The sequence below is a fragment of the Zootoca vivipara genome, chromosome 13 (assembly GCF_963506605.1).
Source record: "Zootoca vivipara chromosome 13, rZooViv1.1, whole genome shotgun sequence".
Classification (NCBI taxonomy): Eukaryota; Metazoa; Chordata; class Lepidosauria; order Squamata; family Lacertidae; genus Zootoca; species Zootoca vivipara.
In genome coordinates, this window is record NC_083288.1 from 44,095,316 (window position 1) to 44,118,819 (window position 23,504).

The window sequence follows — 23,504 nt, forward strand, 5'->3', positions numbered from 1 at the left end:
CCGAGGCCAAAGGCTCATTTAGTCTGGCCTCCTGTTCTCACAGTGTCCACCCAGATGCCTATAGGAAACCCACAAGCATTGTCTGAGCACAACAGCACACTTCCCACTTGTGATTTCCAGGAACTGGCACTCATCTGACAGTTGAAGGGAAACGTAGCCATTGATAGCCTTATCCTCCATGAATTTGCAAAATCCTCTTTTAAAACTGTCCCAAGTTGGTAGCCATCGCTACATCATTGCACTGTGGGAAAAAGTACTTTCTTTGTCTGTCCCGAATTTTCCAACATTCAGCTTTATTGGTTGCTTACAAGTTCTGGTGTTAATAAGCCGGGGGGGGGGGGGGAATCTCCACTTTCACACCACGCATGTCGTTATGCCTCAGGTCTCCATCTCCCCTTTTCTCTAAGATAAATAGAATAGAATAGAATAGAATAGAATAGAATAGAATAGAATAGAAGACTTTATTGGCCAAGTATCAACCATACTTGGAATTTTGCTTCGACTACATTGCAACGTAAAGAAAAAACGTACCTCATGCAAACAGTATTCCCCTCACAATACAACAGCACAGCGAAAAGACCCCATACCACCAACTGGCCTCCCTTCCACCCACAACTACAGATTCAGCATTTTGATGGCACAAGGAAGAAAGCTATTTCTTTGCCTAGATGTTTTTGTATATAGAGTCCTGTACCAACATCCGGATGGGAGTAAATCAAACAAGTGATGACCAGGATGTGAAGGGTCTACAGTACAGCAATTCTCTCTGCTCTCTTCCTGACTCGAGCGGCATAAAGTGTCTCTGTTGGAGGCAAACTAACACCAATTACCTTCTCTGCAGCTCCTTACTGCTCGTTGGAGCCTCTTCTTATCCAGCTTAGAGGCTGTACCATACCAGACAGTTACAGAGGACAGTTTCAATAGTACCTCTATAAAACTGGACCGATTCTTGGGGCAGATTAAATTTCCTTAGTTGTTGCAAGAAATACAATCTCTGGTATACCTTTTTAATAATAATATTGATGCTATCTGACCAATTCAATTTTTGAGAGATCATAGAGCCCAATAACTTAAAGGACTCTACCACTGCAACCATGTTACCAAGAATGGAGATTGGCAACGAGATGGGAGGGTGCCTTCAAAAACCAATTATCATTTCCACTGTCTTTTGGGCATTTGGCACCAAGTTATTCTTGCTGCACCACGAGACAATATGGTCTACTTCAAGAAATACCCCCAGATACTGTAACTTTGCCTCATGTGGGAGTTGCTCCATCCCCTTAATCATTTTGCTTGCCCTTTTCTGAACCTTAGCCATTGGTTAACACTTCTCACTTGGAACAAAATTAAAAAATTCCTTCAGTAGCACCTTAAAGACCAACTAAGTTTTTATTTTGTTATGAGCTTTCGTGTGCATGCACACTTCTTCAGATACACTGAAACTTCTCACTTGGGTTTCTCACCACTGGTCGGAAGGAAAGGCTTTGTGTTTGCACGGCCCCTAAGATTTCACAGCGTGCTGGCCTCCTTGGCCGTCATGAGGTCTAGAAACCTATTCAAAAGAAAACGGGTGAAGTCCACACCAGACACAAAATCCCACACTAATGTGACGTTGTTGCACATACCCAGAATTCACACATAACATGCAATACAGTCCAGGTATTTACCAGGAGGGACCCAATTCAGGTGACAAAGGAAAAATGAAGCATGTGCCATCTTTCTTCTTTCATCTCCAGGGTGAAAGAATTAGCAATTATTGGATTCTCTGGCCTGACTAGATCATCTGCAGTAACCCCCTAGGAGATAAAAGTTTCAGAGGATGGGGTGGGGGAATAATTTTATGCTATTAGCTGCTGTGAATGCAGATGCCAAAGGCTGCCTTGCTGAGCAACTGGAGTCTCCAGTGTCCTGTCATCCCTCCGGAGAATCCATTTTCAAATGTGCCCTTCCTTTGTGACGAGTGGTGGCCCGTCACTCACATCGCCTTGCTTCCTCGGCTAACCACAATTTCCCATTTGCCAGAAATGCTCCAGGGATGGTAAGAGCCAACAAAATATTAGTTTGCTCTCCGAGTCAATTCAAAAAGGGAGTTTTGGGGTCCTGGAGATTAATTGTGCATTCCGTTTTCATAGCCAAGGGAGTTGCTAGTTTATTTCCCTCTTTCTGGTCCTGCTCGCTAGCTAACACGATGTGAAATATGACTAATATTTGCCGTCAACCAAGAATCGGAGCAAAGAAAGACCTCCGTGTTACAGAGGGCCGCCTTCTTTGGATGTCACATCTATTTTCCGCAAGAGGTCAATACGGAAGGTCTGCTTGCGGATCCATGAACACCCTCTTCCTAGGACTCCCATTTTTCATGCTGGTGGTCCGCACTGATGGGTGCCAGTGTCAGTTGCCAGCCCTCAGGATGGAGGCCTTTGAGAGAAGGGGAGACATCCTCATTGGAGGGCTTTTCCCACTGCATCACCAAACATCAGGCGATGCTGTGGCCATCACCTTCATGATGCCACCTAAGCCCACCTACTGTCACATGTCAATGTGGCACCAACAGCCCCTCCAGAAGGATCTATCTTATACTGCTGGAACTGTCAACGGAAGACGTCCCTCGAGGTAAATCTGGGGTGTCTGAGCTGCTTTGGAGCAGGGTGGGCAGACAATTCTCTTTTTCTCTTCTGCCTAAGGAGGGCTCATTCACCCACACAAGCATGCATGTCACCTGGAGCCTCTCCGACCAAGTCTGTGATGGTGTAGCGGTTAAGTGTGGGACTAGGATCTGGGAGAGGTTTGGGTTCGAATCTGGAGCCTCACCAGACTGGCAATTCATTGGGGGCATGTTCTGTGACATGTTCTTGACCTCATAATAGTGCATTACTGGTGATTTAGCAGCCTTCACCAGACTCTTTTTGGTGACTGTTAAAATTTTACAAGCCTACCCAGATATTTAGAATGCTGGTCTCTCTCTCTCTCTCTCTCTCTCTCTCTCTCTCTCTCTCTCTCTCTCTCTCTCTCTCTCTGTTTTGTAAAACCAGTAAAATCTGGATTTAATTGCTTTTACTAATAACAGAAAACAATAGAAAATTGCTTCAGTTTATTTTTTAATATAATTTTAAATAGAAGGTGTGTGTGCGCGCGCACACGCACGTGTTTATACTCTGCTCACACTCACTGGTATCTGTGTTCGGTAGCTAGTAGCCACCAATCATCAGAACCCATTGAAGACACATTAATTTACCATTCATGTCCATTAGCTATTGACTGAACAACATCTGAGGCAGGTCTATCTCAGTTGGCAGCTGGTGCAATAATCTGTGCAGTCTGAAGACTGCGTTCTTATTGGAACCCCCTGCATTTTCTCCTCCTTTTCCACAGCTTGGTGTTTTGGTTTTACAAGTTCATCCAAACCATGGTCTTTGCCATCGAAGAGATTAACCAGGATTCAAGCCTATTGCCCAACATCACTCTCGGCTTCCAGATCTTCGATTCTTGCCAGATTCTTTCAAGAGCCCTTTTGGGTGCCACACAGTTTATTGCGGGTGGTCAAAACCCCACCCCCAACTTTCACTGCGGCCACACCCCGCCTCAAGCTGGTCTTATAGGAGAGGCAGGCATAACCGAATCCAGGACGATAGCTAGGTGGCTGGATCTCTATAAATACCCCCAGGTAGGAGTGCTGTGGGGTTGTAAGCTCCTCTGAGGCAGGAGCTGTCCTTTTGCACTTTGCAAAATGCCAGAGCCCACAAGGATAAAAGCGATTTCACACCGGATATCTGTGGGTTTCACATAGGTCAAGGTAAAGGGACCCCTGGCCATTAGGTCTAGTCGTGACTGACCCTGGGGTTGCGGCGCTCATCTCGCATTATTGGCCGAGGGAGCCAGCGTACAGCTTCCAGGTCATGTGGTCAGCATGACAAAGCTGCTTCTGGCGAACCAGAGCAGTACATGGAAACACCGTTTACCTTCCCGCTGTAGCAGTACCTATTTATCTACTTGCACTTTGACGTGCTTTCAAACTGCTAGGTTGGCAGGAGCTGGGATTGAGCAACCGTTGCGGGGATTCGAACCGCCGACCATCTGATCGGCAAGCCCTAGGCCCAGTGGTTTAACCCACAGCGCCACCCGCGTCCCATGTTTCACATAAGTTGCGGCAAAGGAGCAAATAGCATTGTGAGACTTTTAAAAGAGTAACCGATTTTTTTTGTGGCGTGTGCTTTTATGGACTTAGATGCAATAGATCAGGCACCCCCAAACTGTAGCCCTCCAGATGTTTTGACCTACAACTCCCATGATCCCTAGCTAACAGGACCCGTGGTCGAGGAAGATGGGAATTGTAATCCAAAACATCTGGAGGGCCGAAGTTTGGGGGTGCCCGCAATAGATGAAGTGGATAACTTAATGCTTTAGACTGGCGTAACCCCTGCAGATGTGAGCCTAATCTGAAATGTGAAAGATTTTCTGAGTTTGTTTCGAAGGCATGTGGATACAAGACTTAACACCTGTACATGTATTTGCTTTGGAAAACAGCACCTTATGTTTGGTAATTGTTTTTTTTTAATTTACAATAATTACAATTTGTTTGTTTGTTTGTTTAAAAAAAAGAAGCAAACGAAATTGATTTGAGCAGTCCATCAAAGTTTTCGCTGTAATAAAACCGGTTAGTCTTTTAAGGGTGTTGCAATTTTGGCAGATGCTTGTAGTTGCATGGAAGGGCCAGTAGAGGGCAATGTGGTTGCATGGATTGAGTGGGAGCATTATTGTACAGTACAGTACCTGTATTTATTAGCCTGTGGCTGGGAGCCGTTTACTGTGAATTTATTATTTCCATGAAAAATGCCTTATATGATAATATAAGGCTAGGCCTTATGCTGTATCTAGGTACACCTACTTGCATTACTGTCTCTCCTTTCACCCTTCCAACAATTTCTGCATCCTAGAGACTTTTCTGTTCTTCCAAGCGATGTCAGTTCCATTTATTTTGAAGTCTAAATGATATAGGTTTATAAGATGCTGTGTTCAGTGATTCTCTGACTGAGCGCAATGTCAGAGAAAATAAAACAGCAACATTAAGAAAGCCATTGCCTCAGATATTCACATACACGCAAGTCCCACAGTTCGGATATCCGAATCAGATGTTTGTGTACCGAGGCGAGGGTGCAAGTCCCTCGTTCAAATAACCGAAGGTTCGTCTGACAAATGTCTGCATATAGGGGGACCCACATGCGTTTTTGTTTAACAGACAGTCGGTTTTCTCCTCTTGCGCCCAGATTAGTTACTTTGCCACGGGCCCGGTGGCTGACGACGGCTCTCAGTTCCGCTCTTTCTTCCGCACCATCCCCAGCAACAGGCTGCAGGCCCTTGGCCTGGCTCGGCTGGTGACCCACTTTGCCTGGACGTGGGTTGGCCTGCTCACGACGGACTCCGAATACGGGAAGCAAGGCATCGAGATTGCGGGAGGAGATTGTCCGGAACGGGGCGTGCGTTGCCTTTTCGGAGCTGCTCGACAAACCACCGGGCGTGGGCAACGTCGAGAGAGTCGCCAGAGAGGTTGCAGGATCCAAGAGCCAGGTCATTGTCACCTTCTGCGGGTCCGAGGCCCAGCCTCTGCTGCTCCTGCTGCACAGCCAGGGGGTGACGGAGAAGGTGTGGCTCTGCTCCGAAGCCATGAGCCACATCACCTTCTACAGGAACCAGCAGGCCTTGCTGATGCTCAGCGGCTCGCTGGCCATGTCCGCTCGCAAGCAGCCAGTCCCCGGCCTGAGGGACTTCATAGTCCGGCTCCACCCTTCCACTTCGCCAGAAGACATCTTCATCCAGGAGTTCTGGGGCGAAGTCTTCCATTGCTGGTGGGACACGAGCTCTGAGGAAGGAGGAAACAATACCAGTCACTCCTGCACAGGGAAGGAGAACTTGGGGGACGGCAAGAACGCCTTTGTCAGCATGATGGGGTTCGGCTTGACCTTCAACATTCACAACGCGGTCTATGCCATCGCCCACGCCCTGCACGACATGGCGCAAGAGGAGCCAAGGGGCCTGAAGAGGACCAAAGGAGGAGTTCCTGAGATCGAGCCCTGGAAGGTAATATCTGACTCCAATCGTACGTTGACTTTTAAAAAGGATTGGACAAATTCGTGTTGGAGAAGGCTATGGAGGTGGAAATGCTTCTGAATACCAGCTGAAAGAAACTCACAGGAGGAATGCTCTTGTGCTCAGGTCCCGGCTTGAGAGTTTGCAGCAGGATCTAGCTTGCCACTGTGAGAACAGGATGCTGAAATAGATGGGCCATTGGCCTGATCCATCAAGCTCTTCTTAATGTTCTTACATTGAAATGCTTTGGGGGGGGGAGTTACTAGAATGGGTGCAGCCTAAGATGGCTACCTCCAGATGTTGTTCTTCTTTATCAGATTCTCCCCCCCCAAAAAAGAGCAGAGAGGGTTAATAGCTGAAAAAGCAGCTCAGAATCCAGCATATGTTCTCCTTTTACAGAAGAGACACGGCAAGTCCTTCCTTCGTCCTCTTATGGGTTTTCAGCAACACCGTATATCCTTCCCGAGCACAAACCGGGCAAGATGGAACACACGGTGTGAAATCTCCTCATAACACTGAAGACAATCGTGGTAGAATAGATAGATAGAGGCCAGTCAATATCACCCAGCAAACTTAACGGTTTAGTGAGGATTTGAACCTGGCTGTTGAGCACTCTTAACCACTGCTGGGGCTACAGTTCCCAGTCAGCACAACCAACAGTGATAAATTATGGGATCTGTAGTCCAACAGCACCTGGAGGGTATCTCACTTGCTACCGCTGTTTTAGGAGATTCACACTGGTGCTGGTTCAGAGGATACTAAGGTACAGTGGTTCTCAAACTTAATCCGTTCCGGAAGTCTGTTCCAAAACCAAAGCGTTCCAGAACCAAGGCGTGCTTTACCATAGAAAGTAACGCAAAACGGATTACTCCATTCCAGACTTTTAAAAACAACCCTTAAAACAGCAATTTAACATGAATTTTACTGTCTAACGAGACCATTGCTCCATAAAATGAAAGCAATAAACAATGTACTGCAGTCACACAATCAATCGATCAATCAGTAGCTGAACTGGGTTCCACACAGTCACAAAAACAAAAAAAAGAGCCGCAAAAACAAAAAAACCACAAACTAAATAGCAAAAACAGACAGACCTCAGCGTCACACTCAAAACGGAAGTGTGGCACTCAAATCGGAAGCAAAACGCTCAAAACGGAGCACATTCGGCTTCCGAAAAATGTTCGCAAAATGGAACACTTACTTCTGGGTTTGCAGTGTTTGGGTTCCAAGTTGTTCAAGTACCAAGGCGTTTGAGAACCAAGGTACCACTGTATTTCGTTGCCAGTAACTAACCACACGACTTGTTAACCAGTCTAGGGCAGCATGTACATTCCCTTTAAAACTCAGGCGCCTGGAACCTTTGGCCTTCCAGGTGTTGCTGTACTACAACTCCCATCTGGCCCAGCAAGTCTGGGGCGATAGGAGCTGCAGTTCAGCAACATCTGGAGGTCCACTGGTTCCTTGCATGCCCTTAACTCATACGATGTGTATTTACATAGAGCACAAAACTGATGCCTGCCCCTTTCCTCCCTGCCTTGCTTCCAGTTGCTTCACTACTTGAGGAAAGTCCGTTTCAAGAACAAGGTGGGCGAGGAAGTCTCCTTTGACCAGCACGGTGACCCCCCTGCCCTCTTTGATGTCCTCAACACGCGCTTCCCTTCCATGAAGCAATTCCAAGCTGTGCCAGTGGGGCAGATTGCGTTCAGCCCCTCACAAGGCGAGGAACTGAAGGTGGATGACAGCGCCATCATGTGGACAGGAGGGAATACGCAGGTAGGACAGATTTTATCCTCCAAGGCAGGGGCGGGGGGGCGGGGGACACTTGGCCCTCTAGATCAGGGGTCAGCAAACTTTTTCAGCAGGGGGCCGGTCCACTGTCCCTCAGACCTTGTGGGGGGCCGGACTATATTTTTTTGGGGGAAATGAATGAATTCCTATGCCCCACAAATAACCCAGAGATGCATTTTAAATAAAAGGACACGTTCTACTCATGTAAAAACACCAGGCAGTCCCCACAAATAACCCAGAGATGCATTTTAAATAAAAGGACACATTCTACTCATGTAAAAACATGCTGATTCTCGGATCGTCCATGGGCTGGATTTAGAAGGCGATTGGGCCGCATCCGGCCCCTGGGCCTTAGTTTGGGGAACCCTGCTCTAGATGCTGCTAACTTCCTGGCCATTGGGCATGCTTCCTAAGGCTGGTGAGAGTTGTAGTTCAACAGCATCTGGAGGAAGGACCAAATGCTCACCACTGTGAAATAACACTTGCAATGTGAAAGGAACTGTGGATGTAAACAGAATTTTATGGACAAATAGAGGACAATATGATATGCAGTGGAAAGCAGTTATCGGTGGACTCCATGGAGGCGGGGAAGGAAGTCCGAGAATTCAGAGAATTCTACACTTTTGGGGGATTCCAATGTATGTGTGAATATAAAATTAAATTGCAAAACCAATACAAATTTATTTTTTAAAAAAATGTTCACCGTTGTTCCTCAAAGGGCACATATCTATCCTGCATATGTAGATACGCAGAGGAAGAGGTGGTTGTTGTTTTAAGCCGCTTATTCACTCTTCCCCAGGGGAGAGTTCCTGTGTGAGGACTGGATGTGGCAAGGCACATGAGGGACAGGCCGTGGCTTAGTTGCAGAGCATCTGCTTTGCGTGCAGAAGTTCCCAGGTTCAATTCCCGGCATCTCCAGATAGGCCTGTCCAAAACCCAGAAGAGACACTGTCAGTCAGTATAGACAATACCTGTACTGAACTAGGTGGGCATATTGTTTGGCTTAGGAAAGGCAGCTTCCTGTGTTTGTGTGCCCTGAGGTACATCTTGTGGTCAAGCCTGTCCAGGAGATTTCTTTAGAATGCAGCTCCTAGGAAACTGAGGTCTTTGCTACAGCTGTCCTGTGGAGTACAGTGTATCCTGCTCTTAAAAAACTAAAAGCAGGAAACAAAGAGAAAAATAATAAACCAGAGAGGGTTGAGGAGGGTCCTGAGTTTTCTCACTCAGGGCCTCTGGGCAGCATCCTGAGCAAGTTTGCAGACGACACCAAATTGGGAGGGGTGGCTAATACCCCAGAGGACAGGATCATACTTCGAAATGACAACAGATTAGACAACTGGGCCATAGCAAACAAGATGAATTTTAACAGGGAGAAATGTAAAGTACTAAACTTGGGGGGAAAAATATGAAAGGCACAAATACAGGATGGGTGACACCTGGCTTGAGAGCACTACATGTGAAAAGGATCTAGGAGCCTTGGTAGACCACAAACTTGACATGAGTCAACAGTGTGATGCAGCAGCTAAAAAAGCCAATGCAATTCTGGGCTGTATCAATAGGAGTGTAGCATCTAGATCAAGGCAAGTAATAGTACCACTGTATTCTGCTCTGGTCAGACCTCACCTGGATACTGTGTCCAGTTCTGGGCACCACAGTTCAAGAAGGATACTGACAAGCTGGAATGTGTTCAGAGGAGGGCATCCAAAATGGTCAAAGGCCTGGAAACTATGCCTTATGAGGAACGGCTTAGGGAGCTGGGTATGTTTAGCCTGGAGAAGAGAAGGTTTAGGGGTGATATGATAGCCATGTTCAAATATATAAAAGGATATCATATAGAGGAGGGAGAAAGGTTGTTTTCTGCTGCTCTAGAGAAGCGGACACAGAGCAATGGATTCAAGCTACAAGAAAGAAGATTCCACCTAAACATTAGGAAGAACTTCCTGACAGTAAGAGCTGTTAGGCAGTGGAATTTGCTGCCAAGGAGTGTGGTGGAGTCTCCTTCTTTGGAGGTCTTTAAGTGGAGGCTTGATGGCCACCTGTCAGGAATGCTTTGATGGTGTTTCCTGCTTGGCAGGGGATTGGACTGGATGGCCCTTGTGGTCTCTTCCAACTCTATGATTCTATGATCCCGATTTTGATCTGCAGGATGCTGGAGGGTATGTATTTGGCTCCTTCACCAAACGTTATCCACACCTGCCCTCTTTCAGTGGGCAGGAGCACCAGCCATAGGCCCAGTTCCCACCTGGAGGCAACTGCAGACCCTCCAAGTGTCCCTTTTTTCCAGGGACGTCCCTGATTTAGAGAAGCCATCTCAGTTTCTGATTTGCTCCCAGAATATCTCACTTTTCCTTAGGTCATTGGTTGGCAAACTAAGGCCCATGGGCCGAATCAGGCCCAATTGCCTTCTAGATTCGGCCCACAGATGGTCCAGGAATCCAGGTAGCCGGCATAGCGCACGTGTGATGGTTTTTGCTACTCAGCCAGGCTTGAGGGTCAGTGAGGCGGGCGGCTGCTCGAGACAAACCCCTTCTCCGTCTGTCGTGCATGCGCAGCAATCTTTTCTTCCAGGGTGGCGGGTGGGCAAGAGGGGAAAGGAGCCACAGTTCGGATTTCTACCATGGAGCTGCCGGCCACTGGCCTCAGGAAGGGCAGTTGGAGCCGCAGGGGCTCGGAGGTGCCTCAGGAACAATGCCCGCCGGTGTCTGTGGGGACGGTGCTCCCCACCATAGGAAGCGGGGAGCGCCTGGACGGCTGCACTCCAAAGCAGTTCTGCGCTCTACTGGGGAGGCCGTTCGTTAGCTACATGGTGTGAGCCATGGAAAGGTAAATAGCCGCCGCCGCCTCGTCTTCCCTCACGTGGGGAAAAGAACATCTTCGCTTGAGTGGCACCAGCCTGACTTAGCGTGGCCAACGGCTTTTCCCTTCACCCACGCATGCACACATGCTCTCCAGGGCTGACAGGAATAGTGCGCTCACCTCAGCCCCCCCACCCCCACCATACCTTATGAGAGGAATAATAACTGCCAACGTGTAAAACGCAAAGGAAGCAACGTGGATATATGACGGAAAATACCCACCCCAAATCACATTTGGGCAACATTGGGGTTGGTCCCAATAAGGTTTTTTCCCCCCAAAAAATGTGTGTCATAATCATAATTACTTACTTATTTGCTTATTATTTGATTTGAAAATCTGTAAGTTATATGATTTGTAATTTTATGTGTATTGATTTGAATTTCAATGAAGTTTAATTATTTTTTTAAAAAAATCATGGTAACATGTAGTCCGCTGCCCCCGCCCCCCACAAGGTCTGATTGACAGTGGACCGGCCCCCTGCTGAAAAAGTTTGCTGACCCCCGCCTTAGGATGTCCCTATTTTCATTGGAGAAATGTTGGTGGGTATGGAAATCCTGCATAGTGAAGTTCTTTTAATGTTTTGTTGTATTTTTATATATGTTGGAAGCTGCCCAGAGTGGCTGGGGCAACCCAGTAAGATGCGTGCGGTATAAATAGCAAGATAAAAAATAATGGAACGAGCCGTCCCTATTTTCATCGGAGAAATGTTGGAGGGTTATTATGAGCCTTTTCCCTATAGACGTGGTATTTTAAAACAGAGTGTGCTTTGCCATTCATGATCATTTTAATTGGCACAATGCAGGTAAGCATTGGCATTGCGATGAGAAATATTAAGTCAGGCAAATCTTCCTCTCCTCTCTTATTTAGGTCCCTGTCTCAGTCTGTACACCGAGTTGCCCCATGGGCCACCACAAAACCCAGCGCTCAGATATGGCTACTTGTTGCTTTGAATGTGTGCCGTGTGCAAGCGGGGAAATTTCAAACCAGACCGGTGCGTGGAATGCCCACTAAACTCACAAAATACTCTTTTAAAGCCATCTTGGCATCACATCACATGTTGGAAGGAAGGAAGGAAGGAAGGAAGGAAGGAAGGAAGGAAGGAAGGAAGGAAGGAAGGAAGGAAGGAAGGAAGGAAGGAAGGTTGACATAACATATAGCTTGGCCCTAAACTAGGGGCTGTTCCCATATCTTGTAGCTGAGAATTCCCAAAATTAATGACATGTTCCATCCCATAAATAAGTCTTTCTCTTTTGTCTGTGTTGACTCTTCTGCCAATCAATTGTTCGGGGTCAACCCAAGTTTAGTATTTTGGGGAGGGGGATATATTTCTAACCCATTTGCCCTACACCACAGTTCCAGACGCACTTGAATTACGCTTTGAGCCTGTACCAGTGATATACGCTGTGTACACCCAGAGACTCCCTTGTTTAGTGTAGCTTTAGGGTTTTCATAGTGTTAGACACAGGCTGCAGGGCAAAAGCTAGTGAGGTCAAATAGAAGCTAAACCAAGGATTATGAAGGGCACCTCTGAAAGCTTTACTGCCTTTCTTTTGCGGGGGAAGGGAAGGGAATTGCTTGCTGCAGTACAGTGATGAGATGCTCTCCGAATCCCTCTCTGCTTCTAGATTCTTCCGCCTGCTCAAGGTGCCCCGAAGACCAGTGGCCTGATGCAGGGCAGACACAATGTGTACCCAAGAGGGAGCTTTTTCTCCATTTCCACGAGCCTCTGGGGGCCGGTCTGGCCAGTGCCTCCATCTGCGGCTCCCTCTTGCCCGTCTTGATCCTCGGACTCTTCGTCATTCACCGGGGGACCCCTCTGGTCCGGGCCAACAGCCGGGAGCTCAGCTACCTCCTGCTGGCGGGGCTGGTGCTCAGTTTCCTCTGCTGCCTGCCGTTCCTCGGGCGGCCCACGCCTCGGTCCTGCTTGTGGCGCCAAGCTGCCTTTGGGCTGACCTTTGCCCTCTGCCTCTCCTGCATCCTGGCCAAGACGGCGATGGTGGTGGCAGCCTTCCGGGCCACCAGCCCCGGCGGCCCCGCGAAGCTGTGGCTCGCTTCCAGGACGCCCCGTGCCGTGGTCCTGCTGGGCTGCCTGCCCCAGCTTCTGCTGTGCGCCACGTGGCTGGCCACCTCGCCTCCCTCCCCTGGGAGAGATGCTCACTCCATCCCTCGCGCCATATCCCTCTTCTGCGACGAAGGCTCTCCCAGTGCATTCTGGGGCATGCTGGCTTACCTGAGCCTGCTGGCGGCGCTTAGCTTAGCCGGGGCCTTCCTGGCGCGGAATCTCCCTGATGCCTTCAATGAGGCCTGGCTCATCTGTTTCAGCTTGTTGGGGTGCCTTGGGGTGTGGCTGGCCTTCGTCCCCGCTTACCTCACTTCAAGAGCATGGTACACAGCTGCCACAGAGGCCTTCGCCATCCTAGCCTCCAGCTCAGCCTTGCTCTGCGGGATGTTTTTCCCCAAGTGCCGCATCTTGTTGTGGCACCCCGAGCTGAACACCAGGAGGTTCCTCATGAGAAGGGAAACGCACGCCAGCGCCTAACGTGACCTTAAGCGCGAGCGGGAAAAGACTCTAGGGATGCCGAGTTTTGCCCGCGAATGTTTCTCCCTCATTCTCAAGATTCACCTGTTGGTATCTGAAGAGGTCGGTGAAACAAGTCCGGCTCGAGAAGATGCAAGCTGGATTAATCAAACACTCAGTTTTCCCATTCTGGAAAATGGGGGTAGAAGTGATCTTCTTCACGGTGTTACTGCAAGGATGAAGTTCACAGCAAATGATAATAAAAAAAAGATGCATAAAAGATGAGCTGTGGGAGACATCCCCAGAAATCTACATTTAATATTTAATATTTTCATTTGGGGAGATGGGGTTGGAGCATGGGTAGGCAAACTAAGGCCCGGGTGCCGGATTTGGCCAAATCACCTTCTAAATCCGACCTGCGGATGATCCAGGAATCAGTGTGTTTTTACATGAGTAGAATGTGTCCTTTTATTTAAAATGCATCTCTGGGTTATTTGTGGGGGCTGCCTAGTGTTTTTACATAGGTAGGATGTATCTGAAGTGTGTATCTGAAGAAGTGTGCATGCACATGAAAGCTCATACCAAAATATAAACTTAGTTGGTCTTTAAGGTGCTACTGAAGGAATTTTCTTATAGGTAGGATGTGTCCTTTTATTTAAAATGCATCTCTGGGTTATTTGTGGGGCATAGGAATTCGTTTTCCAAAATATAGTCCGGCCCCCCCACAAGGTCTGAGGAACAGTGGACCGGCCCCCTGCTGAAAAAGTTTGCTGACCCCTGGGTTGGAGGGAGCTCAAACTTGTCATAAAACAAGTAAAACTATAATTCAAAGCCTACCTTTCTCCCTTATAAATGGGTTCATGTCGAGATTGCCTTCAGGGACTGGGGAACAGTCCTGAGGAACACGACATCGCTGTGGTCTACCCCTATCTGTGGGAGATATTTCGCTAGTTCTGTCCTCTAGCACCTAAATGCCTGACTTTTGCAACAGATACAAATATTTATTTTTTGTGTTTTAACATTTTGTATTGTCTGATCGTTACTGTTGTGATTATCAAGTTTGTGGGGAGTTTAATCTGGATTTCATTTTGTTGGTTGTGATGTCATAGTTTTGCGTGATAAAAAATTACTGTGCTTTTTAATTATTTTGGTTAGCCCCCTCAGACTTTTTTTTTTTAAAGTACGAGAGATAAATTTAATAAAACAGTCAAGCCGTTCAGCCGTGCCCTCTTTTTAATATTTGCTCCAAATCATTTCAGAAAACATGCACGTACATTATCGGTCCATCCTGCAAATGAGAAATAAATAGTGTAGCTGCTTCCCATATAATTTCCTGGATTTCCCCTTGTTCCATCGACAGATCATGGAACATTCTCACAAACAGTATTCAAAAGAGGCACACAGTACACTCATTGCTGGACTGTTTCACTTCAGAATGCAAGTGGGGCAACACATTTCTGAAGGCTCCTTACAAGTCAAAAATTCTCTACGGGTCAGAAGCATTTTCCTAACTCTGTGAAACTCAAAAGTTCACTATTCGGTTGGCTATGATCTGAGACACCCATCTGCTCCAGAACAATTTCAGCTACCGGAATAATAGTCGCTAAGCAAAGGCACACAATAGCTTCTTAAAACCAAATGCAATTCTCCTTTATCTCTGGGGCGCATCCTCAATACAGAAGGTATTTGCAGACGTACATGTGTCGAGAACTCTTAGGTGCAGCGATCCAGTAGATACCTAAAAGAAAGGTGAGGCAGCTGAAAAGGGGGACCAAGAAATCTGAGTGGCAGCATATATGACATCAGGTGTGGGGCAGGTGTACACAGTTGGGGGAAATGACCTCCTTGGGTCAAGTTTGACCTGTGGGCCAGAGGTTATCCAAACCTGATTTCCATTATCTCAGTGGCTGAGCATCTTCTCTGCATGCACAAGGCCCCGGGTGCAATCCTTAGCATCTCCAGATGGGGCTGGGAAACACTCCTGCCTGGAGCCCTAGAGAGTCGCTGCCAGTCAGTGCGGAGCCCCACTCATAATAATAATAATTTTATTAATTATACCCTGCCCATCTGGTTGGGTTTCCCCAGCCACTCTGGGCGGATCCCAACAGAAACTAAAAACAGAATAAAACTTCAAACATTAAAAACGTCCCTAAACAGGGCTGCCTTCAGATGTCTTCTAAAAGTCAGATAGTTGTTCATTTCCTTGGCATCTGGTGGGAGCGTGTTCCACAGGGCGAGCGAAACTACCGAGAAGGCCCTCTGCCTGGTTCCCTGTAACCTCACTTCTCGCACGGAGGAAACTGCCAGAAGGCCCTCAGAGCTGGACCTCAGTGTCCGGGCTGAACAATGGGGATGGAGACGCTCCTTCAGGTATACTGGGCCCGAGGCCGGTTAGGACTTTAAAGGTCAGCACCAACACTTTGAACTGTGCTCGGAAATGTATTTAAACTTAAACTCAGTTTAAGGCAGCTTCCTAGGTTCATTTCAGTGGTGCACTGTGTTGCATTTTATTTTGTGGTACATCACCTAGACAGCATCTTAAAAAGCAGAGACATCACCTTGCCTACAAAGGTCCGTATAGTTAAAGCTATGGTTTTCCCAGCAGTGATGTATGGAAGTGAGAGCTGGACCATAAAGAAGGCTGATCGCCGAAGAATTGATGCTTTTGAATTATGGTGCTGGAGGAGACTCTTGAGAGTCCCATGGACTGCAAGAAGATCAAACCTATCCATTCTTAAGGAAATCAGCCCTGAGTGCTCACTAGAAGGACAGATCGTGAAGCTGAGGCTCCAGTACTTTGGCCACCTCATGAGAAGAGAAGAATCCTTGGGAAAGACCCTGATGTTGGGAAGGAGAAGGGGACAACAGAGGATAAGATGGTTGGACAGTGTTCTCGAAGCTACCAACATGAGTCTGACCAAACTGCAGGAGGCAGTTCAAGACAGGAGTGCCTGGCGTGCTCTGGTCCATGGGGTCACGAAGAGTCGGACACGACTAAATGACTAAACAACAACAACAACACCCTGCAACTCTTGTGTTGAGGGGCAGCATAAAGACTGCTATAAATACATAATACAAGAATCGTACAGTGGCAAACCTCACCCCTGTTTTGCTTTCAAAGGTCAATCTTTCTTTCCACCACCAAATTCCATTATTTCCTTGCAACAGTGGAAGTTGGTTGTCTGATATGGGCTGAGTGAACTCAAGGTGTGCACCTGGCTATGCCTACCCCTGCCCCCAAACCTTTATCTTTTGATCTGTCAACTGCCAGTGCCATGGATATCCGAGGGTTGCTCGATCCTAAAGGCTGCCCAAATTTCTCATACTGCCACGTTGCGTTATCGGTCCATCTCCAGGGCACTGCTGGATCCTACGGAACAAACAGTGAAAAGAAGGAGAGAATTAGCATTAAGAACCAGGAGAGGCTACTGCTTGAGAAACTCTTGAAACACTCCTACACCTACAGAGGTAAGACCCGTTGAGTTAAATCGAACTTACTCCCAGGTAATTGGGCCTCACACGTCAGTCCTTCACCCCTTTTCCTGGCAGTAAGTCCCATCGAACTCAGTTGGAATTACTCTAGATTATGTGGGATGTAAACAGGTGCAGTCAAGTCACAACAGTTCCTAGAGTGTCCAAATGGAGGACCACATGGAGGAACACCTGACCAGGTCAGTTTCCTGTTCCTCCACACATGCAAATGAGATGGGAAAAGTGCCAGATAAATTCACTGGCCAGTAGCCATTTTTTTCCTCTCTTGGACCACACACTTCGAGCAAGCAACATCTTAGTGAGGAGACTCGAGAGGAAATGGAGTCTCACTTCATATAAGTGAACTTCACATGTATATACTACTTTTATCTAAGCTAGTCTACCTCTTGAGTTGTGCTGTATCTCAAGAAGCTTGTAAGTAAACTCCTTTTATACTTTTAAAAGAGCACTGTCGTGTCTTTTCTTTTAAGAGGGATAAAGGGGAAAATCCAGGAAATATTCTTTATTCTAGAGGTTTAAGCAAACCTGTGTAACCGTTTTCTGCTGTGCATTGAAAGGGAATGTTACTCTGCTAAGTTTGGAGCTTGTTAACACAAGCTGGGAGAGGATATATTTAATAATATTTCCTCATCCACATTCCTGAACATTCCCACAGATTAGAATATGTGACTGCAGCGGCAAGAATGTTAATTTCCCATAAATGGAAAGAAGAAGTCCTGGAAGAAGAATGGATACAAAAATGTACAGAATATGCAGATATGGCGAAACTTACTGGAAAAGGAAATCAAGATAGCAAACTCTTTTATAAAAGAATGGAAATGGTTTATTGAATATTTACAAATAAACTGTAAACAGCCAAGAACATTGGCAGGACTATTTTAAGAACCTGCAGTTTTATAAGAGTATACATTTAAAGCAGATGAATAAATGATTAAGTTAATTTGGACTATGCAGAAAATATAAAAAAAATTAATTTAAGGAACGGCAGAAAGAGGGGGAAGTAAGTCAAGTTTTGAAATGATTGTAAAATTATTGAGATGTATAAAAATGAAAAACATAAATAACTTTTTAAAGAAAGAAAAATTACTCTAGAATAGACACGTGGAATATTGGTGTTATGTACTGAGCTGAATCCTAGAACAATAGGATCCAGAATCAGCAGTCTGATTGGTCCGCAGGAGCCACCCAATCCAACTCCAGGTGGAAGTGAATCAGCAACCTGATTGGCCTGCAGGAGCAGCCAATCAGGCTGCTGGCAGAAGTCAACCCACAACCTGATTGGCCCACAGGTGTAGCCCCGAAGTAGCCAATCATGCAAGGCCCATTGTGTAAATAATGTATATAAGCAGATGTTTTGGGGAAAAGAGCTATTCTTCTCTTCTTCTCCTTTGATGACTATGAGCTGAATAAAGAGCATGAAATTCACTCTTGACTCTGAGTATATTTCAACTGGACTCTTTAAAGTCACAAGAAGTGAGGTGGGAACATCAGGGTCATATACAGGAAGTTATCTATATATGCCTTTCCGAATAGCTTTTAAAATTTTCCCGCTCATCTGCCCCTAGTATACGACTCACCTGAAGAAAACCTTTGATGCGTTTTCTCACTCCCAATCAGGTGCCCTCCAGAACACCCTTCACCTACCACCACCACCCAGATGTGTTGGCCAAAGTCAAAATGGAGTTCCCTCAATATCTATCAAAGGGCCAGAAATGCTGAGGCAGGTAAGTCTGCCACCAGCACTTCCCGTGGTGTAATAAACTGTGGATCCTGCCCACTCTCTTGTTCTTACATCAGTTCCCTCTGCGCCAATCCAGTAACGCGTTCGTTGCCCCATCAAGTGAAAGATGAAGCGTTGCTCATCGTCGCTATGAACAGAGGCTAGATGGGTACCGAATCTTTCACAGTTCTCCTGGTTTGAAATAAGAAGAGTAGCATTGGTGGGACTGCAGTCTCTTTCCAGAGCATGAAAAGCTTTTAAAAAAATCACAGTTTTCTAATCTTGTGATGTGGTTTCTCTAACCAAATAATCTGTACAAAGGTCCATATGTATTATCTTTGTGTGGTAATATTTGTTGTTTGTAATGTTTAATGGAAATAATGGGGGTGAAATCCACAAATTAGGAGAAAGCATGCCTAATAATGCATCTGTTGGTGAAAAATAACATAAAACGCATTAGATGTGGGGAAATACCTAACAAAAATGTATTTTTCAGGCAAAATTGCATACAAAAAGGTGGTTTTATATTTTGTTTTTGTACTGTTGATTTTGTTCCGCCCTGAGACCTCCAGGTATAGGGAGGTATATAAATTCACCAAATAATTAAATTAAATAAATATTAGGAGAAATTTGCACCACGGTGCTGATGAATTTTCACGAGGATTTAAATTTTCGTGAGTTTTCATGAATTTAAAAAAGTAACACAAATTGATACAGACTGTGCCTGGGAAAATGATAAACTTATAGAAAGTGAAACTGACAGGTTTGCTAATCCATTATTATTATTTATCATCATCATCATCAACAACAACAACAACAACTTATTAGTTTTCTTGCAAATGCAAACATTAAAATAATCACAAAACAAAGCATAGAAAAATCTAAAACATGTCCACATTTTTAAAAGGCAGGATGATTATTATTATTATTATTATTATTATTATTATTATTATTATTATTATTAAAATATCCCATCCACAAAAAATTAGGATCACATATGTTTGGATCTAATCTATCCACAGGTGTTTGAAGATTCTTACACACACACACACACACACACACACACACACACACACACACACACACTGTACCTTAACTGTACTCCAGTCGTGAGTTTCGCCTGTGACTGGTAGGTAACAAGCATCTTTGTATTGAAACCAGGCATTGGCACAGCATCCCTGAGTGCAAGGACAAAAGAGTCCTGGAAAGGAAGCAAGCAGTTTTCTATGAGAGGACAGGACAAGGGCAGAGCATCTGCTTTGCATACAGAAAGTCCCAGCTTCAGTCCCCGGCATCTCCAGGTAGGGATGGGAATTTCCCCTGTCTGAAAGCCCTGGAGAGCTACTGCCAGTCAGTGCAGACAGCACTGAGCTAGATAGACCCGTGGGCTGACTCAGCAAGACTCATTTCAAGGGGTGAAACTTGATTTATGCAAATTTCTTCCTTGAGGGGGGGACCCAGGTGGCGCTGTGGTTAAACCACTGAGCCTAGGGCTTGCTGATCAGAAGGTCGGCGGTTCGAATCCCTGTGACAGGGTGAGCTCCCGTTGCTTGGTACCAGCTCCTGCCAACCTAGCAGTTCGAAAGCACGTCAAAATGCAAGTAGATAAATAGGAACCACTACAGCGGGAAGGTAAACGGCGTTTCCATGTGCTGCTCTGGTTTGCCAGAAGCGGCTTTGTCATGCTGGCCACATTACCTGGAAGCTATACGCCGGCTCCCTCGGCCAATAATGCAAGATGAGCGCGCAACCCCAGAATCGGTCACGACTGGACCTAGTGGTCAGGGGTCCCTTTACCTTTACCTTCCTTGAGGGATCTTTTAAAAGGGTGGGAGAGAGAGAGAGAGAGAGAGTGAGACTTGGCAAAAGACTGTTGACAGCTGACATCTTTCTGGTGGTGCGTCTCCCTCCATGGGAACTAAGAAAGTGAGGCAATGAGCAGATTAATTTATTCCTCCAGGGTACAGTGGAACCTTGGTTTTCAAACATTTCGGCTCCCAAACGCCGAAAATCCGGAAGTAAGTGTTCCAGTTTTCGAACACTTTTCGGAAGCCGAACGTCCAGTGCAGTTGTCGGCTATTGTTTCCGGGGTACCTGAGCCAAATGGAAGCCGTGCCTTGGTTTTTGAATGTTGCGGAAGTCGAACGGCCTTCCGGAATGGATTACGTTCGAGATCCAAAGTACCATTGTATATGGATCCTGGGCAGATGCATGAACACACTAACCCTCGATTCTGGCCCTAACAACTTATTGACTCACAGCAAAATGATACACACAGACCTGGCCTCTCTGTAGATCTGCCGTCGTCTTCATCACTGCTTTCAACTCTTTCCAGGGAGCCTCCAGAACCTTAGCAGAAAACATCTATTTTCTTTTTTTTGTTATAGTAATTTTTAAAAAAATCATGCAGAAAAAAGAAGAGTAACATACTGTATTGGGTTGTATCTACTGTTCGCCCTATTCAGAGAAGCCCCACTGGGTGGCATGCAATACTAGTGCTACTCAGAGTTGACCCACTGAAGTTAACGGACATGACTAACTTAGATTTTCTATGGGTCTCCTCTGAGTCAGACTTAATTGAATACAACCCATTAAAACTGGTGGGCATGGCTGTCGGGTGCATGAATTTTGGTGCTCGACTCCAAGTGGGACTTAGTTGGATACAACCCACAGCCATTAACCCACAAGGATAAAGAAGAGATTTAACTCTCGTTTTAAAGTATGCAATATGGTACCTCGTCATCACCAAACTTCTTATTTCATCATCATTATTCTTATTTTATTATTATTATCATTAATAATAATATGAGGCAAGCTCACCAAGGACTAGCAACTGAGGAGTGGGGCACAACAGAAGATGCTTTGCCTACCATCCCGGAAAACAGCCCCGGAGCCATCTCTGCTTGTCCTTTCCTGATAGCCTTACCTGCCACCATGGTGCCTGCAATCACCAGAGCAATGGGCAGGAGAACTTGGGCAGACCAAGGCACCATCTCTGATGAGGAGGATTTGGGAACGTGGAAGCTCTGCTATGGAGGCAAACGGTGCTGAAAAAGACGAAACTACTGTACTTCCAAACAAACCCCAACCTCTATCATTTAAAGCACCCCCTGCCCCCAAAATACCGGGCGGGGTGCTGGGAGTTGTAGCTCTGCGAGGAGCAAACTGCAGTCCCGGAATTCTTTGGGGAAAGCCGTGACTGTAAAAGTGGTATAAATGTCTGATAATGTATGGTGTAGATGGTGACCTGAGGCTCCAATACTTTGGCCACCTTATGAGAAGAGAAGACTCCCTGGAAAAGACCCTGATGTTGGGAAAGGTTGAGGGTACTAGGAGAAGGGGACGACAGAGGACGAGATGGTTGGACAGTGTTCTCGAAGCTACAAACATGAGTTTGACCAAGCTGCAGGAGGCAGTGGAAGACAGAAGTGCCTGGCGTGCTCTGGTCCATGGGGTCACGAAGAGTCAGACACGACTAAATGACTAAACAACAAGAAGATTGTGACCTAAGTTGAGGTGAGGTCTCCTGCAGGGTCCTCCAGCTGAGAAAACTCCCTTTCCCTCCTTTTATGCCACCATAAGAGCTAGTGCTAGTATGAATGGTTTTTGTTTTGTTTTTAAGTGTGACTGGGCTGATCTGCCTTGAAGAACTGTGTGATAATAAGCGGGAACCCATTGCTTATTTATTTCATTTAACAACAACAACTCTGCTCTTCCTTGAAGGAGCTGGGGACAGGGAACCTGTCGACCTCTTCACAACAACCTTATGTGGTCACTTCAGATGGAAAAGAAAAGGATGGGTAAGTGGCCCAAGGCCCTTTGCGGTTCAGAAAGGATTTGAAGCAAGTCTTCCTAAACCTAGCCTGACACTCGCGGTACATCACACCCAACTGAAGAATGCTTCACCTGCTGAATTTCTGCCCTGGGGCACAGCTGTTAATAGAGCCCCGGCAGAATGATTAAGAATCTGGTGCAGTTCTGAGCCAAGGCTTTCGCCCAGAATTACATTTCCACGCTGCGGAAGGATTTCGCCTGTTTAGCAAACCCTCCAACATTTCACAGAGAATATTAGGGACACCCCAGTTTCAGGACCTCACAGAGCTACAATTCTCATAGTGGTTTAATCTATCCCTTTTTCCGGGGAATTCTGAAAACTGTAGGCGGGAAGGGGGCATAGCTGCCAAGTTATCCCTTTTTTAAAGGGATTTTCCCTTATGCTGAATAGGCTTCCTCGCGAGAAAAGGGAAAACTTGGCAGCTAGGGAAGGGGGTTCTCCTAGCAACTCTCAGCACCCTTAATAAACTACAGTTCCCAGGATGCTTTGGGGGAAGCCATGACTGTGTCATAATGCTTTAAATGTATAGCTTGGATGTGGCCACTAGTCACCCACCATATGAATTTGCCCAAATGTATCTATAAGTATCAATTAGCACATTACATGCAAATTAAAATTAGCACCTGCAGTTTTGTGTCATGGCCCTGCGTCCCAAGACCTTTAAAGAGGTACAAAAGCTCATGGCACCCCACCCCGAGACGCATGCCGTATACGGTACCTTCCACTCGGTAGCTGGATGGTTTTCCAGGGAACAGCCTCTCTGCTGAGTTGCATTTATACACTAGGAGCAGCTGTGTTTGCTATGCCACTGATACAGAACAGCAGCATTAAAAGAAATGGGAAATTGAGCACTGCCCAATTTCAGGGGCCCTTTGTTGTTGCTTTTCCACCCAGTATCAGGTAACACGGCGGATAAACTAGTTGAATGGATTGTGGACATCAAGCATGAAGCATGTTCTGTAAATACATTTACGACCTTCTCCTTCCCGACGGACCCACTCAGGTGTTAAGATTGGCAGAAGATAGCAGACCCTCAAAGTGGACCGAAAGTTTAAGATAATCACATTTTCTTATTTTATGTAAACAGCAAGTAGGAAATCAGAAGTTCCTCTTTTGTATTGTTTGCTAATGTTTGTTTGTTTTTTCTTTGCTTTCTTTCTTTTATTTTTATTTCCCCTCACTTTATTTTTCTTGTCCCTTTCTTTTCTCCT

At 46.2% G+C, this 23,504-nt stretch overlaps 2 protein-coding genes across 2 annotated transcripts; one reads left to right on the forward strand and one right to left on the reverse strand.

The window, feature by feature from the left end:
• The first annotated feature begins 2,326 nt into the window (after positions 1-2,326).
• LOC118095587 (extracellular calcium-sensing receptor-like) lies at positions 2,327-13,267 on the forward strand. The gene is made up of 7 exons (XM_060281329.1): positions 2,327-2,613; positions 3,373-3,664; positions 5,265-5,396; positions 5,494-6,075; positions 7,630-7,857; positions 11,596-11,719; positions 12,354-13,267. The coding sequence occupies exons 1-7, from the start codon at positions 2,327-2,329 to the stop codon at positions 13,265-13,267; spliced, it is 2,559 nt and encodes an 852-aa protein (XP_060137312.1).
• Positions 13,268-16,700: 3,433 nt separating this feature from the next.
• LOC118095588 (lactose-binding lectin l-2-like) lies at positions 16,701-21,503 on the reverse strand. Its single transcript, XM_060281331.1, has 4 exons — positions 21,385-21,503; positions 19,550-19,659; positions 18,531-18,650; positions 16,701-16,706 (listed from the first exon to the last, which is right to left on the reverse strand). Exons 1-4 carry the CDS (start codon positions 21,449-21,451, stop codon positions 16,701-16,703), a joined length of 303 nt encoding a protein of 100 aa, XP_060137314.1. The 5' UTR covers positions 21,452-21,503.
• Between the last annotated feature and the right edge of the window lie 2,001 nt (positions 21,504-23,504).

Excerpts from the sequence above, each read along its gene's own strand:
- LOC118095587 (XM_060281329.1), top strand. The coding sequence starts at position 2,327 with ATGAACACCCTCTTCCTAGGACTCCCATTTTTCATGCTGGTGGTCCGC. Across the intron at positions 7,858-11,595 it reads GGACAGGAGGGAATACGCAG|GTCCCTGTCTCAGTCTGTAC; the intron begins GTAGGACAGATT and ends TCTCTTATTTAG. Across the intron at positions 11,720-12,353 it reads GGAAATTTCAAACCAGACCG|ATTCTTCCGCCTGCTCAAGG; the intron begins GTGCGTGGAATG and ends CTCTGCTTCTAG.
- LOC118095588 (XM_060281331.1), bottom strand. The coding sequence starts at position 21,451 with ATGGTGCCTTGGTCTGCCCAAGTTCTCCTGCCCATTGCTCTGGTGATT. Across the intron at positions 19,660-21,384 it reads TGCAGGCACCATGGTGGCAG|GACTCTTTTGTCCTTGCACT; the intron begins GTAAGGCTATCA and ends CTTCCTTTCCAG. Across the intron at positions 18,651-19,549 it reads ACGACTGGAGTACAGTTAAG|GAGAACTGTGAAAGATTCGG; the intron begins GTACAGTGTGTG and ends ATTTCAAACCAG.